At 39.9% G+C, this 17,135-nt stretch overlaps 2 protein-coding genes across 5 annotated transcripts; both read left to right on the top strand.

Moving 5' to 3' along the window:
• The first annotated feature begins 415 nt into the window (after positions 1-415).
• Positions 416-12,813, top strand: oga (O-GlcNAcase). 4 transcript variants are annotated; one of them, XM_026354152.1, is made up of 19 exons: positions 416-938; positions 1,419-1,470; positions 1,577-1,674; positions 1,853-1,983; positions 2,127-2,298; positions 2,396-2,494; positions 2,621-2,905; positions 3,034-3,192; positions 3,298-3,488; positions 3,627-3,887; positions 3,996-4,199; positions 4,584-4,758; positions 6,356-6,409; positions 7,901-7,986; positions 9,016-9,120; positions 9,552-9,643; positions 9,749-9,941; positions 10,034-10,193; positions 10,443-12,813. In XM_026354152.1, exons 1-19 carry the CDS (start codon positions 773-775, stop codon positions 10,577-10,579), a joined length of 2,820 nt encoding a protein of 939 aa, XP_026209937.1. In that variant the 5' UTR covers positions 416-772; the 3' UTR covers positions 10,580-12,813. The 4 variants fall into 4 exon arrangements, with proteins under 4 accessions (XP_026209937.1, XP_026209936.1, XP_026209939.1 ...); XM_026354151.1 differs by having other exon boundaries at positions 3,627-3,902; XM_026354154.1 differs by lacking the exon at positions 6,356-6,409.
• Positions 12,814-13,237: 424 nt separating this feature from the next.
• npm3 (nucleophosmin/nucleoplasmin, 3) lies at positions 13,238-15,794 on the top strand. Its single transcript, XM_026356979.1, has 5 exons — positions 13,238-13,401; positions 13,601-13,686; positions 13,857-13,976; positions 14,075-14,168; positions 15,059-15,794. Exons 1-5 carry the CDS (start codon positions 13,329-13,331, stop codon positions 15,175-15,177), a joined length of 492 nt encoding a protein of 163 aa, XP_026212764.1. The 5' UTR covers positions 13,238-13,328; the 3' UTR covers positions 15,178-15,794.
• The last annotated feature ends 1,341 nt before the right edge of the window (positions 15,795-17,135 follow it).

The raw sequence follows: 17,135 nt of genomic DNA, 5'->3' as shown, positions 1-17,135 counted from the left end.
ACAGTTGAGCGTTGCAAACCATATACAACAGTCAATGGTTGCAACTTTGATTATTCTGATGACAACTTTTAACTGTTATTCATTCTTAAATAACTCCGTGTGATGACTATAAATACATCTTAATACCAATAAAGTCTTCTCTAACTGTTTTTTCCGCTATTGCTTTATAACTTTGTAAATTATAATATGTTGCACCAATGTCAATTAAGTTATTTGACTTAATAATACAAAAGCAGCAGTGATGTGGCTTCAAAAACGCATCGTTGTACCTTCTGTAATACTGGATAACGCGCTTATGTTTAGCGCTGCGGGGTGTGAATGTTAACTATCTTTTTAGTCGTGGTGACATCTTTGTGGTGTTTTGTCACGCAGATCTAGTTCTGACTGGTTTAATCTAGTTCCAGGAGCATGCGCACTTGGTGTAAACAGGAAGAACAACTGAAAAACTAGGGCAAATCCTCCATAAAGAAAAGAAATGATCGGACAGCTACGCCCGAGCGTCTTGTATTTCTTTATATTTTAACCAACGCAAATGTTATCATATACCACACGATAGCTATTTCGACTATCTTGTAAAAGCAGTTGCTAAATTCCCGAGAATTTTCGTAGACTCGTAAATATCCTAACACTAGCTTACGTCCTCGGTAAAAGGAGGGTGACGCGACTAGTTTCCTCTGGGTTTCGCCGGGGTTCGCTGCTACACTGCTAAATAACTCTCTGCTTTCTGGATATTCCGAGTTTGGTGGCTTTACATCGAGAGGAACCACTTACGATGGTTCAAAAAGATAAGACGCTGGAGACGCCTCAAGTGGACGGTGAGCCGAGCCCCATCCCTGTCTCCGGAGAGGCTTGTGCCGAGGCCCCTGGCGCGGTGGAAGAGCCCGGCATCGGAGTGGAGCCTCAAGGCCACAGAAAATTCATTAGTGGAGTCGTGGAAGGTAATACTGAGTGTACCACTAACACAATACAGTTTAACCCTTGTTCTGATTTGCATATAGATAAATAGGGCATCCAGATGGTACAGCAGTCCTGCCCTTTGCGGAAAATGGTCGTTGCTATCGGTTGGAAATATAAGCCATTAGGTTATTTTATAATTGGATAATACTTGAAATCACTAAACAGAAATGGATTGTCAGATTAATATTGTATTCACATTACAAATCAATACCGTCAGATGCCTTGGTGATTCGCAGTAATTCCGCTACCGATCGATTTTGATACAACATACCATATAGTGGCAAGTTACACTTACGCTAAGGCGATGAATAATCTAACAGTAAAAATGTGCATGTCTGATGTCGCTTCCAGCCCATCCCACTGTTTCTCGAAGCAGTCAAACAGCTCAATATTCAGAGGAAAGCCAATGGTTATAAGCACTGCAGGTTGCATCAGACTGAACCTACTGTTTGCTTATGCAGGTTTTTATGGGCGACCATGGACAATGGAGCAGAGGAAGGAGTTGTTCAGAAGGTACAATGAGTTATTGGTTTATTTAAGCATTCAAGTTGATTACATTAATAATATAGCTAGATTATTTGAGTTGTCTTACTAGGTTTTTTAATGTTATACTCTACAGGCAGCAGAAATGGGGACTGAGTACATACCTTTATGCACCAAAAGATGACTACAAACACAGAATGTTCTGGAGAGAGCTGTACTCGGTGGAAGAAGCAGGTGATTATTCAGAATAGATTTGGGATCATCTGTCGTGATGCAAGGAAAATTAATAATACATGTCTTCTAAGTCAAAGGATATTCTTAGTCCAGTTTAAACATGAAATGTAAAAAGATTCATCATTATAAAAGCACAGTAATGCATTTAGCAATGTCTTCTCCCCAACTCCCCATATAGAGCAACTCATGACTTTAATTGGTGCTGCTAAGGAACATGGGATAGAGTTCATCTATGCCATTTCCCCTGGACTGGACATCACCTTCTCCAATCAGAAAGAGGTGTCTGCACTCAAGAGGAAACTTGATCAGGTATTTTAGTAGTAGACAGTAGTACAAATGATGTGTTAAAGTTCTTGATGCATGTCTTGAAGTGTTCCATGGAGCTTACACTTTGTATCATTTTGAAACCATTTTGTTTGGTTTCATTTCAATCCCCTTTCCATCCTCCAAAGGTTACTCACTTTGGCTGCAAGTCATTTGCCTTACTTTTTGACGATATTGACCACAACATGTGCCCTGCTGACAAGGAGGTATTCAGCTCATTTGCACACGCTCAGGTTTCAATTACCAACGAAATTTACCAGTACCTGGGAGAGCCTGAAACGTTCCTCTTCTGCCCCACAGGTACCTCGGTTTTATGTCTGTCCTTTGCATATTTGACACACTTGTATGATCTGTTTTTTAATTCATTATTTGTCTGATTTCTTACCTAAAAATACAGAGTACTGTGGAACATTCTGCTACCCAAGTGTTTCTCAGTCTCCATACCTCCACACAGTTGGAGAAAAGCTTCTGCCTGGCATTGATGTGCTATGGACAGGTGAGTCCAGCACAGTTTCCTGTCAACTGACTGGCATTATTGCTACTGTTAAGCAAACAGTCATATTTGTCAGAGTTGTGGATAGAAAATGTAGATGACATATGTTATTTTATATATTTTCTGCAGGCCCAAAGGTTGTGTCCAAAGATATCACAGTGGAGTCTATTGAGGAGGTGTCAAAAATCCTAAAAAGGGCTCCTGTGATCTGGGATAACATTCACGCTAATGATTATGACCAGAAGAGGCTTTTCTTGGGTCCATACAAAGGCCGCTCCACAGAGCTTATCCCCAGGCTGAAAGGAGTACTCACCAACCCAAACTGCGAGTTTGAGTCCAACTTTGTAGCGATCCACACTCTGGCCACCTGGTACAAGTCTAATATGAATGGTGTGCGCAAGGATGTGGTCATGAGTACGTATGATTGAAAAGTTTACCTATTTGTAATGCTTTGATGTAGATATAGTTTGTTCTGTCTGTATGAGGTAATGCACTGCCATATTATTATTCTTCTAATGTTTCTCCATTTTGCCCAATACTAGCTGATGGTGAGGATAGCACAGTGTCTATCCAGATCAAGTTAGAGAATGAGGGCAGTGATGAAGAACTGGAGACAGATATGCTCTACAGTCCACAGCTTGCTCTAAAACTGGCTCTCACAGAATGGCTTGGAGAATTTGGTGTGCCTCATCAATACAACAGTAAGAACAGTTGCATTCTTATACATAACACTGTGCTAATGGTGTTTATAGAATGAGAATGATCATGAAAAGCATGATTGATTGGGGCTTATCTTTGTCTTTCAGGCCGACAGGTGCCTCAGAGTGGTGCCAAAAGCACAGCTATTGATGTGTCATCCGTGTCTGCTCCCTCTCTCTGCTCCTCGACAACAGTCACAACTGTATTCCAGCAGCCCATCATGTCTCCATCCATGCCACCTCTTTGTCTGGATCCACTCACACACCCCTTGGCAAAAGGAACCCAGGAGGTGGAGGAGGTAAGGTTTATTATCACAATTGGATAAAATTCCATCTATATAATGGCTGCTAGTACACATGCACACCCCTCACACCTTCTGATCAAGGTCTTGGCCTTCACCAAGGTTCAACCATATTATAATATAATATCTGTGCAGGTTGATGTAGAAAAGAAAGATTCCGATGAGGAGCCAATGGAGATGGTGGTTGAGAAGCAGGATGGACCAGAGCCAGAAGCTGAAGCTGACACAGAGGAAAAGCATGTGGGTCCTATCCTAGCTGACAAGATGACCGAGGACCTGAGGCCCATGGACACAGACAAGGAGAGTCTGGCAGAGTTGAAGTCCCCAGAAGAGTCTCTACAGGAGGACTCTGGCAGTGATATCGCCCCTATGCAGACAGATGATCAGCTTAAACAGGTGCTCCAAACATTTGTGAGTTATTTTTTTCCTTATCTCTGAAATTGAAGAAGAAACAAATGAATATTATCTAGAAAGTTGTATTAATGCATATTTTTGGTTCCTCAGGATGTTTTTGTGCCAGGACCCAATGAGAAGCCTCTGTTCACTGCAGAGCCCCTCTCACTTGAAGACCTGTGCTTGCTGGCAGAACTTTTCTACCTGCCTTATGAACACGGTCCCAAAGCCATGCAAATGTTAAAGGAGTTCAACTGGCTACGAGCCAACAGCAGTGTCGTCAGTGTCAACTGCAAGAGAAAGGAAACTGAAAAGGTGGGTTAACATATCCGTATAACTCATGAGCTGACTTGAAAAAGGCTTATCTTGGGTAACTAGATGTTATAAACTGAACTTGCTTGTGATAGTGTTGGTTGCTGAAAACAAAATGGTGGATGTGTACTACCCATACTGCCCATCAGGTGGTGTAGTTATAATAGGAGATGGAGTGTGTGTTTTTCTCAGGCAGACATTTTGACATGTCACAATAGGGAAAAAGTCCAGGTATAAATATAAAATAAATCATGTATCCTGGTTCAATGAGACAATTTGGTATGGTGACAGGTCAGGTCAAAATGTCAACCTTGCCAAAAGGTCTGTTACATAATAAACAGTTTTAATTCTGTCCTTTTTTTAACCTTATTTGTTTTTTGGATGCAGGTAGAAGAATGGCAATCAAGAGCAGAAAGGTTTGAGGAGATGTGCTGTTCAGTCATCCACATGTTCACACGGCTGTCCAATACAGCCAACCGCACCATCCTATACGACCTCTACCCTTACATCTGGGACATCAAGAGCATCATTTCTATGGTCAAGTCTTTTGTTCAGTGGCTAGGTATGTATGAGGAAATACGCAAGGGGCTTACCTTTAGAGACCAGTAGCATAGCAATAGTCTTATCAATTATGGTATTCCTGACATTCATTATTCTTAGTCATATTCAGTCATATTTGAAAAAATCAGCTTTATGAACATAAAACACTTTAATGATTGTCTTATTTAAACTGCATGGATTATACTGTAGTCCAATGCTGCTTAGTTTAATGAGGCAAATTTAAAATAATTTCTCTCATCTTGCACAGTCTGTGTAAAAGATCTTAGTTTTACTGATCACAGAAAGAGGAATATGGCTTTCTGGAGACCTTTGCCACCACCTACAATAATAATAATAATAATAATAATAACAATAACAATAATAATAACAATAATAACAATAATAACAATAATAATAATTACATTTTTATATACATATATATACACAGTCAATATAGCAGTAGTAGCTAACACCATCCAGTTTCATTGTTGGCAGTTTATTATTCATCAACTTTGCACACATCAGGCCAGATGCATCACCTGGAATAGTTATGTTTCTATGATTCTATTTCTCGTTTCACACATTTTGTTCTTTTTTTCATCTGACTGAATGCCGCTTGCATTGCTAGCACCGTCCCAATTTATGTCATGACAAGCTGCTCCATCTTGGTTGTATCTAAACTGGGTCTCTGTGGCAAATGTCCCAGCAGGGTTACTGCTGCTTGCTGTGTATCCAGTAACATCACTGCTACATTCCCACACAGACACACTTGCTTCCATCTCTCTGTCTGTGGGGATGGGCGCCAGGGGGAAGTCCCCATCCCCCCTCCTCCATGCCCTAGCGCGCACGCGAGCTTGGAGAGCAAGTTAACTGACTGACTGTGGAAGGCCATTCTGGTGCATAAATGAATGCGAAATATCTGATTTGGAATTTGTTATTTGTTTACACAAATCATATGAATAAAGTAGTTTTATGTTGTTGCCTCGCTGAGTAATCTCTAAAATGGGGCTGGATTTTAACTCTCTAAATCATTTGCTCCAACTGTATCAGGGTGGAAGCCATCACCCTCTATAATATTCTTTCTCTCCCATTTTCTCCCTTCACTTTACTCCGTCTTTCATTCTTTCAGATGGTGCACTGTGATGCAGTTTGAGTGATATTCAGCCTTGTGATAACACCTCCATCTTTTTTGGAGTGTTCTTTGAAATAGTCTGAAGCACCAGCATGGCTTGTAGGTTACTCCCTGTAACCCAGTTTCATTCGCAGGTTTCTGTCCTGTCTGGCTATATGGTAAAGCTGAGGACTCTAGCCCATAGTACACAGCAGGCAGCATACCCATACTGGCAAAACCACACCAAAAATCCATGATATTGGCTTTATCAGGAAATGCTTGTAGCCACTCTAGCCAACAGAAAATGTAATGCATAAACATATTGCATCTTTGAAAATTACTGCTGCAGTGTTACTGCTGTTGCTATAAGGACGTTTTTACATCTGTCCACATTTTCCCCCTTAATAGAAGCTGTGCAGCCGGCACTTAGTCACAACCTCCCTGGTTATTGTACTGAAATACTTACTAATAAATATTTTCTACTGTTTTCTCCCTTCACTACGTACAGATGGAAGAATCCACAGTACAAGTTTCTACTGCTATTGGATCGACAGTGACCGATGTATGCTCAATGCAGACATTGTCCCTTTCTTTTGTTCATACTTTAAAAAGATTTTTGTAATTTTTAAAATTAAATTAGATTTATAACTGTAAAAGATTGATTTGGAGGAAAGGAAACAGTCCTCCGGATGAAGTCACATTTTGCGCAGCGATTTAGCTTTGAATCTAAAGTGTTAACTTCCAAATTTCTCTCTTTGGCAGCTTCTCTCTAACTTGTTTTTTTTGTTTCTGTCAGTAGGCTTATAGAAATGACTCAGACCAGCCTGATGCACCTACTCAAGGGAATTTATACTTGTCATTGAAAGTTTATCATGATATATGATACATGATATCATCCAACTCAAGGATACATCTGACTATGATTACGAAGAGTGTGCTCATATACAGGGTGGTTGAATCATGCAGAGTAGCATATGTTCTGCAGAAATGTGTCTTACGACAATGCAGTCTGAATAGATAATTCAGGTACAAGTAAACCACAGAGAAATTATTTTTTGTCTGCTTTTTTATTTTGTAATTTGGGTAAGCAAGTTCAGTTCCTTCCCGTGGGTGCATCTGCATGCTGTGTCGTGTCAGCTCATCAGAGGAATTGTTTTAGGCATCAGGGTTAGATTTATATTTAAAGAAGTGTTAGGTGTTCTGCTCGCGCAATGCATTTGTCTAGTCACATGACGGCGCTCCTCGTCAAGCAGGGGTAGACTTTGTTAGCGACAACAATACTGTATAAGAGCCCCGTGTGATTTTAAATACACATTCCTTTATATTTCAACTCTGCTCTGTCTGAGCAGTTATCTTACTTAATAGTAAGATAATTTCGTTATCTTACTTAATAGTAAGATAACAGGTCCTTTAAATCAGAGAACAAAACTAATACTACCTCTTGTTTTGTCTTCCCGATTTGATGATTCATGCTCCCCAGTCATGTGACAAGGCAGATAAAATGAGGATGTGACTTCACACGGGGTGCTAGGATCAGTGGGGTGACAGCAGCTGAAGCTTATTTATTAGAGATAGTATGGAGTGGAGTTCTGATGGCCAGTATGACGTTTATGAAGTCTGTCAGCTTTTCAAATGACTATTACCCTAACTGAAACACCAAAGCGGCTGAACTGCACTTAATTTCGTTCGCTCTTCCCTTTTATAGAGAGCAAACATTCCTCTTTCACGTTATGCTGACACTAAGAATTTAAGGTGCAGAGCTCTTAAAACTTTGTGTGTTTTGAGAAATGTATATCTTAGACCTTTTTTGTTGTAAATATGTAAGCTTTAGTTGCTTGAGCCCCGTTTTCATCACAAAACATTTCCTCTAAATATGACGTATCTATTCTAAATTAGTTAATTTTTATGTTTTAATGATTAAGAAAAAATAATTCATATGGAATATGCTATTAGATACTTATGACCCCTTCCTCCCCATCTCCCCACTGCCTTCATCTATGTCAGAGAGCCCCATCCTGTGGTAACAATGTCCGCTTGGCTCTGCTCCTAACAGGGTGTCGTAGTCAGTCCTCAGCACAATTCCTTAGAGGAGACCAAGAGCCCTGGGCCTTTAGGGGAGGTCTAGCAGGAGAGTTCCAGGTATCTAATGCACTGAATTTACAGCAATCAAATGGAAAAAAAAGAGTGTTGTGAGCAAAGAAGACAATGGTAATATGTGCGTAGGTATGAAGGCCTTTGGTCTGTCGAAGGTGAGCTGATTGTAAGGGGTCGGGCTTCATAACATCTTGGTTCCATCACCTTTACTTAACCTATTCTCAAACAAATTTAATGTCTTTGTGTCACTCCGTGTGAGGGGAAAGGGTGACCTGAAACCCATGCTGGCAGCCAGTGTTTGGCGTGGCATTTTCTGATAAATTAATTCCAGTTTCTTTCAGCAACTGCCCAAGGAGATGCTGCTTTTCCTAAGCGCACGCAGCGCAAGCGAGCATGGCTAGGTTTTATTTTCATGACATCTCATTTCTTTGCAGGAAAGCACAGCGCACAATTTACCAAGCCAACTCTTTGCAAGTGCACGCACAAGCATCGCAGCGCCAGCGAGTACGCAAGCATGTTTGCAATGGGAGAACTCCATGATCAAACACACCTGTCCAACCTAAAGTTGCATCTCCATTCTTGGAGAGTAGTAAAACTAATAATGGCAATGGATATGCTGTTGACTTAGTCGGTTTGCTCACATTTAATTTGCCTCTTTGTTTTTTTCCTGGAGTTCTCCCTGTTTCTCTGCGCTAGCATCATTATTTTTCTCAACAGGAGGGTCCTGCGCAGCGAATTATTGCGATGCCTTACAAAAGGGAAAGGAGCATCTCCTTCAGCCAGTAAAACCTTAGTCAGACCAAAATACCACGAATGTGTTATTTTTCGAAAAAGCAAATATGTATTCGCTTGTTGAGCAAAATTGAGAAAGATGTGACGTTTGCTCTTGTTGTCCACTGTCAGATCAACAACAATATTGATATATTTACATGAATATTTTTCAAATATTTGTCATTCCAAAGCACTTTGCTCAGTTGGTTTGATAGTGGCTCAACTATAGCAAATACTCAGTGAGGCAGTCACACCACACCACCTGGTCACAGTGAAACTGAACCTTTCTTTTGATACCCACAGAGATTGTTGCCAATAGAAGGGGCAAACGATCTTTTCTACCAGCCTCCACCTTCAATGCCAACCTCCAAAATCTATACCATAAGGCCATACTTTACCAAAGATGAGGTAAGATGTTTTTGCAATTATTCATAAAATGTTTTTACTTTATTTTTTTAAGCAATATGTACATTTATTTATATCATATTTTTAGCCTGTATGTCTAAGCATGAATAATATTACAACCAAAATATTGAAAATGTATGGTTGCAGAGCTAATGTTGGCCATTTGCAAGTATTTCCCAGCAGAACTGGCCTAGTTCAAGCTGTGAATGCTCTATGCCACAAGTCTATGCTAGTAACCTTTACAAGGTTATATTTGCTCAGTGTTATTGAAACTGTCACAAAGGTGATAATTCTGCTGTATGTTTACTATTGACATCATAGTGTGTTAGGGTGGTGGTGTTGTACTGGAGTGCAATGTATTGTATTATATTATTTTGAGATGAGGTGAACTTAAAGTGCTACAATAACAGTTGTATCTGTCTTTGTTTTTGCAGTCTGCAGTTTATAAAATCTGTAAAGAAATGTACTGTGAAGGAATGGAGGATGTACCTTTCTCTAATGATGATCCTGACCTCATAGGAGACAGGTAAAATGGAATTTTTGTTTAAAATCCACCCAGACTAAAGTCTGGACTCTGGGTTTTGCCTGTGCTACAAATGAACATGGCTGACAAAAACCTTACTGTTCACAGGTTAGTAGGAGGTCTTCTGACGCTGAGTTCAGACTATGGATTTGTGCTAGAGGATGATGAAGGCATCTGCGGTTATGCTCTTGGCACTGTTGATGTCAAGCCCTTCATTAAAAAATGCAAATTGAACTGGATTCCTTTCATGCAAGAGAAATACCACAAACCTGACTGCGAGAAGGATCTCACAGAGGCCGAGGTAAGGTCTTCTTCTCTCTTCAAATCAGATGTAGAATACAACTCTCCTGTTGTTCAGTTTTACTTTATCATCTCTGTCTATGGTCACTGCAGAAGATGATGCTAAGTTTCCACGAAGACGAGGAAGGTCTTCCAGACTCTTTCCTCTCCAACTTTCCCTCTCTCATCAAGGTGGACATTCACGCCAAGGTCACTGACCCAAGTGTGGCCAAAAGCATGATGGGATGTCTGCTATCTTCTATTAAGGCCAATGGTAGGTCAAAGGTCTCAGCTGTCTTTAGTTATGGCAACATTAATACATGTTGTACTCAGCAAGAACATATTGCATTTTTGTTATTAGTCAGATTGATAACGGGATGTTCAAGTAAAAAACAAAAAACAGTCATTGTGCCACCTAGACTGTGAGACTGGCTGAGACTGGCTGAGACAGACTCAGACTGAAACTACACGTGGATATTCTGATTTGCTGACTTAGTGCTTTGTTTCCTTTCTTCGCTTCCAGGGTCCCATGGTGCATTCTGTAAGGTTCGTCAGACCGATAAGAGAATGTTGGACTTCTATAGCAAGTTGGGATGCTTTGAAGTGGCCAAAATGGAGGGCTTTCCCAAAGACGTCATCATTATGGGACGCAGCCTATGAAGAAGTAATCTGCTACAATAAAGACGGAGAGCAAGTCAACACAGTTTTAAACATGTTTGCTACCTTCATGAGAAAACCTTCCATGATGATTTTATACTACATAACATCTGGGTTCGCCCCAGGGAGACCTATTTTTAGGATTTGTGTACAGAAGCACAACAGTCCCAGACACAGATTCCCTGCGCTGCCCTTAGATGATATGGCTCTATAGGGTTGAGCAGATCTGAAGCTAAAGGCAGAGCATGGTCTGTAGTCGTTTGATTTGAGCCTTCATGGAAGTGTGCCACTCCAGCATTAATTTCTCGGGTCTTACTACTCGTATACCTCCAAGGGGCAAGAAGTGATTATTCCATAAGCCTTTTTCTGATTTAATCCAGCACATGGATATTGCTGGCATGCCCTAACACAAAGTGTCTGAAATGGAGGCAGAGTTGTGAAATGAGGGCGGCTTGTGTCTGAGGTAGTGTGTGACTACCCCCACATCCTGCTTTCCCAGCGCTGACTTAAAAGAAATAACATTGCCGTCGACATAAGTAGGACACTTTTGTAAAGGATGTGTTTGCCTTTCATCATCACATCATGGTATTTCCAGTTACTCCACACTAGACTTGGAGAAAGAGGCCTTTTAAGTGGGGTGTTTCTTACAAGAATCTGCACACTTGAGGCATGGGAAGTTGTAGCTTTTTGGGTTTATAAAACCCTTAATAAAGGATCATCACAGAACAGTTCTTGTTGAGACTGTAAAAGACCAGGATTCTAACAGAAAAGCTCACAAGTTTACAAACTTTATTCTTAGCCTTTTTCAGTCTCATGCTTTGCTTTTGGCCATTTTTCCTTTTTAAAGATTTAGTAGTTCTTTACTTACTTTCCTGTTGAGCTTTTGCCTTTTAGGGTTATATTGCAGACCCCAGTGTCTTCTATGTAAAAGTTTGCTAACACCTGTCGGTCAAATACAACAGGCAAAGGGTTATTTCTGGACACTGGATCTGGCTCAAATTCAAAATTCAAATCAGAACGGAAACTTGAGCAGAAAATCCCTTCATAAAACCTAAGCTGACTGACAGGAATATCACTGTAAGAGAAAGCTCAGACTTTCTAGACAAGTTATGTAAAATGATACATTCATTAAATGTTATGGAAATGTTAAGATTTGTAATTTAAGTTTGTATAAGTTTTTAAAATGTTGAGTTTGCCTTTAAAAATGAAAATTATAATCAACATTTCCTGATGGCAACACCTAGTGGGACCAAAATGCTGAAATTCTGATCTGCTTTAGAACAAATATAACACTTGTGTTTCAAGAGGTAAAATGATAAAGAAGACTAAAACATAGGAGCATTAACCTCGCACTGTCACAAGTCTGCTTAGTTCTTCATAACTTAATTTAAGGTCAAACACAACGTGTAATTTGAAGTACAGTGTCACACATACTGTGCTTAAAGGTCATTGGTAGTCGTGAATAATCGATTTACACCTGACATCCCTACCTGCTTTGTTTCAATATTGCACACACTCGAATGTCCTCTCTGTTGAGGTTGTTAAATCCTGCCACCAAATGTCACCAAAGTGGCCCCAACTCACACACTATAGTGGAAGGCAGATATTCCTAGACGTTTTAGTATCTGTCCATTGAATGTTTTATATTCTGATGCATTTCTCATTTGTTTTTGTAAATCTATATAGCTGATAAAAAGCACTTTGACTATAGATAGGTGTGTTCTGTTGGTTACATGAGGATCATCAGTTGCTCTCCAGTAGCTGCCTGCCAATGTGATGTTTTGATACTGTGTACATTCATAATGTGCATGAGGTGTATTGGATTTGCTGTGGCAGTCTTTAGAATAACCTCATCTTATGCTGCATAGAGGAAGAAGCATGCTACTCACCTCTGTGAGCATAATACTGTAGTATGTAAATAGACAGTGTGTTAACGCTGTCAATCATTAAGTGTTGTTATTTTGTTTATCTTTATTCTTTCAGGAAGGTTTGAAACTTACCAACGGATCTGCTGGTTCTATTAAACGACAGCAGACATTTCACAATTGTTTAAAATGGCTCATTTTTGCAGTTTGTTGATGCACCAACTTTATCCCCTGTTCACTGGGTTTGATAAAACAGGTTGTGACTGAGAGAAAGGGCTTGTACATTTTGATTTGGGAGGGGTGGGGTCATAAAAGTGTAAAATGTGTATGTAAGACGCATAACATTAATAACTAATAAACCATATTATGTTACTTTGATACTTTCTGCCTTTTTTGTACAGGTCGTTATGTGCTCAACATTGCCATCATTCTATGCATTGGATTTAGTTTAGTTCATATCTGTGTAAGCTTTTATTTTAAACGAGCATTATTGCATTATTCCTGAAAATATTAATTGGCCTGCGCACAAATATTTCTTACAACACTTGTTTTTAAGCAATATACACATTAACAAATACCTGGTAACACTGAAATTGTCACTTTTAATTTTTGTTATGTTAAACCACTATATTATGAAATATTAAAAACAAATTCAATTTAAAAATCGTTTTATTTACTGTATGTGTGTTATGTTTTTTTATTACAACATTTTAGGTTAATTTAAAGCATTGACTGTTTTCAATGGCTGAAAATAAATAAATAAATCACCGAGATTCTGGCGCACAGTGATGACGCGTTAAGCTTGCGACGCGCTTGTTATTTTTCGTGGTGGGCTCATTTGACTGTAACGTGTTGACAGCTTTTCTAAAATTGTGCGTTTCGACATAATGGCTTGCTGCGACGATGAATCCTGCGATCTCGGATTAACCGGTCAATCCAAGTTGGAGAGCTTCCTGTTCAGTAAGAAGAATTTAAACTGTTTATTCGAGCAGCTCTGTTGGCGCACACGTGGGTTTCCTCTGTGATGTTCTGACAGCGAAAATCTGCCTCGATATCCCTAAATTGACCATACAGCTTCTTAGATATTAGTCGGTGCACAGATATAGAGAAATGAAAACATACTGCGACAAATGTAATCTTGGTTTTGTGCTTCTTCCAGGCTGCGAGCTGTCCTCTAAAGTACCTTTCTACACTTTCCAAGGAGATGAAGAGGAGGACCTGGAGCACTTCCTGGAACTCAGAACAGTATGTACAGTTGCAGCACAGATTTGGTCTTTAAGCCGCATGTTTAAATGAGTTTTTAACCACCCATAATACACATTATTGTCGATATTGTATGTATAACTATATTAACTACTTTAAACTGGATGCCAACAGTAATATTAAACAATTGAAATTATATGTGATCCCTGCAGGTTTGTCTAGGTGAAGGTGTTAAGGAAGAAAGCAACGTGGTGGAGGTCACGGCCATGAACCACCAAGGAAAGACTATTTCTGTGCCCATCGCCAACCTGCACATCAGCTGTCTGCCCATGGTACTGTGATGTAGTGAATAGACTCAACACACTGACTGAAGCGCTGCACAAAGAGACTGAAGTCTCAGGTGTCTTTGCTATTACTCTTCTCTCCTCAGGTGAGTTTGGGAGAGTTCGAGCTGAAAGCCCCGGTGACCATTCGGCTCAAGGCTGGGACAGGACCAGTTACTGTCAGCGGCCTACACCTCATTGGTAAAACTCCCAGCTAATACCACTGACAACAATTCTTTATGTGATTCAATAGAAAAATAGTTATGATAAATGTTCAGCAGTGACCAAACTATAAAAATGCATAATGTAACAACTATTACTCTATGTGGTTCAGTCACTTTTAAGCTAAATACACCTTCTCCGAGGGGCCTAATTGATAATTGGATGCACTCTTTTTTTCGAAATAGTCTGTGACTTTTGTTTGGATGGCTGGCAATTTGAGCAAAGAGAAACTGTGACCAGCATGTATTCAGACATTTCAAACCAAAATAATCTGCATCTTAACCTTAATGAAAATGAGTGTAGAGCTACATAATGAAAAATTAGCTATGTGTTATTTTGTAATATTTACCTAACTTTACGTAGACATCGTGAGTTTCGACCAGTTAAAGTCACTTCAATGCTTTCCTACCTTTTAGAATAACTGGTCTACAATAGGATCGAATTGTAGTTTTCAGGTTCTTTAATACTTATTTCTTCAGTTTCTCTTGAATTGGGCCCTGGTGACATGAAAACCTTAAATGTATCTTTGGCCAAAATGTCACATTTCCCTTCAAATCAAATTCAAGACCTTTGACACGTTTGTCATGTGTTTAAATTCTAAATATTAAAACTAGACTAACATATTAAAGTAAACTATGAAATGTACTTTCGTAGTACTGCTGGGAATCATTCAGGGCGATTTATTAGGATTCTTCTTCTGGTGTTACTCCTGGTTATAATGATTCTGTGCAGCTGCATATAACTAACTGTGCATGAGGTCAGTGGTGATGGCAGATTAAATAAAGTGACATTTCTGGCCCTATTATTGAATATAGTACCCAGATTCAAATAGAAACAGGGCTTCAACTGTGTCTTCTGTTCTTGTGCAGCCTCACAAGTTGAAGACTCGGATCTGTCTGATGAGGAAGATGACGATGATGAAGACGAAGATGAGGACGAGGAGGAGATCACCCCTATTAAACCCGCTAAGAAGAAGCAGAAACAGTAGGCGGAGGGGTTGCCGATGTGTTTTTTTTTTTTGTCTTTTTTTTTGTAAAGGCCTCAGATGCTCGTGGATACGTTTTAAGAAATAACGCACAGTTTTGTACCAGACGGACCCATTTTACAGAGTTACTTCTCCACACAACCACGTGAATGCTGAGTGTGGTGGCAGCTAAACACGCTGTTTGGAGGAAGGAACATCAGCATGTCCTTGCCTCTCTTCCCCCTACTGCAAGTTCTCTGTCTCTGCAGTGTAAATAACTACGCTTCCGAAGTTCACTTACAGAAGAACTGTTTTTTGCTATGCTACTCAGTGTTTTATACTGTATATGTATATCATACAGTCACCACTGATATGGTTTTATTGCACCAGTGGTGAAAATTATACTCTTCTTTAAAAGTATGTGTGTGTGTGTGTGTGTGTGTGTGTGTGTGTGTGTGTGTGTGTGTGTGTGTGTGTGTGTGTGTGTGTGTGTGTGTGACAGAAAAGAAGGGTTTCTAGGTTGTGATTTGAACCAAATGGTGCAATCTGATGACGCAGTTTATTAAATGTCTCACAAGCATATCTCCATTTGTTTGTACCTTCTGATGTGTCATAAAATTAAGGTTTTTGTACCTAGTGAATGAGTCAAAAAAAACATTTTCTGCCTTTTGAATTCTCATAAATAATATGGTAATTTTTTACCAGTTACAGTAAGAATATAAAGTAGTTTATGTATCTATGTCAGTTTAATGCCTTCTTTGAAAAGCGCACACCTCAGCGTATTTGTGTTGTTGCGGCTAAAGGTGTGGTTTCATCCAATTTGATACACAAGCAATAGAAAAACTACAAAACAGAACTTTAGGCCAAGAACTAGAGAAGTGAATACTTAAAGTTACTTCCCCAGAAAGAAAAACTACCTAGAGTTAACTGCTGCCGTGTACGTTTTATTAACTAAGCTGACTGTAAACCACCAGCAATGGATAACCCATTGCAGAAGAGTGAAGGCAGATGTGGCTGTGTCAGGTTACAGTTTGCATTATCTACATACACATTACCATTCCACCTGCACTATACAAACATCTGCATGTGTACTGCAAATGTGATCTTAGCGAGGCAGGTGGAAGTCACCATGTGGACTGTTTAGCTGCAGATTGTCCGAGATCCAGTTCCAGTTCGCCCAAAGAGCCCTTTGTTGAAGTAGACGTGTCACTTCATACTGAGTTATAGAGCTAGGACATTACAAAAAGATATATCTCATCACATATACAGTTCTCCACATGCGAAAGACTGGAGGAGATACAGGGAAAAATCTTACAGAGGTGCATGGAAGAATATGATCTTCTGAGTTTATTAATAATGATTAAAAAATACAGACGTCAGTAAGAAGGTAACACTACCACAACTTTATTGCTAACAACCTAGTCATGCCAGGTGCTGCCATGGTAACATGAGATATGACCACCTGTGTGATGCTCTCGATGGCTGCTTTCTGTTAACAGGAGGACAGGATTGAGGCGTAGGCACACAGACAAGGGAGGTGGGGATGTTTTATTCACAGGAAGCTCAAGTAGTAATAATTTGCATTGTTAGTGTGTTTTGGATGATCAGAGCATCTCAGCTCTTACTGGGGAGCAGGGTCCGTTGAGTTGAATTATGCACAACCCGAGTGAGAGGAGGGTTGTGACGGACAGCAAATCAGTGCGTAACAATCTCCCAACTAGTTGATGTCACCTTGACTCAGAGCAGCTGCTGCTGCTGCTGCTTCTTATTTTCTGACTCATAAAGCTCATCTAACTGGTCTATGCTGAGTGGGAGTTTTGTGAACCTTTACACATTTTTTATTGGGTATAAGGATTTTATGGTCCAGCATCTGTGCGGTACGTTAAGTCATCACCTTGGTGTAGAGGTTACAGCTACTTCCAGAGAACTGCTTGTGTCTGCAGCGTAACAACGATATGCCGGAGAAGCACGTTAAAAGAAAT

The sequence above is a fragment of the Anabas testudineus genome, chromosome 15, assembly GCF_900324465.2.
Source record: "Anabas testudineus chromosome 15, fAnaTes1.2, whole genome shotgun sequence".
Taxonomy (NCBI): Eukaryota; Metazoa; Chordata; class Actinopteri; order Anabantiformes; family Anabantidae; genus Anabas; species Anabas testudineus.
Note: the sequence above shows the minus strand (reverse complement) of the source record. Positions and strands in the feature narration are given on the sequence as shown.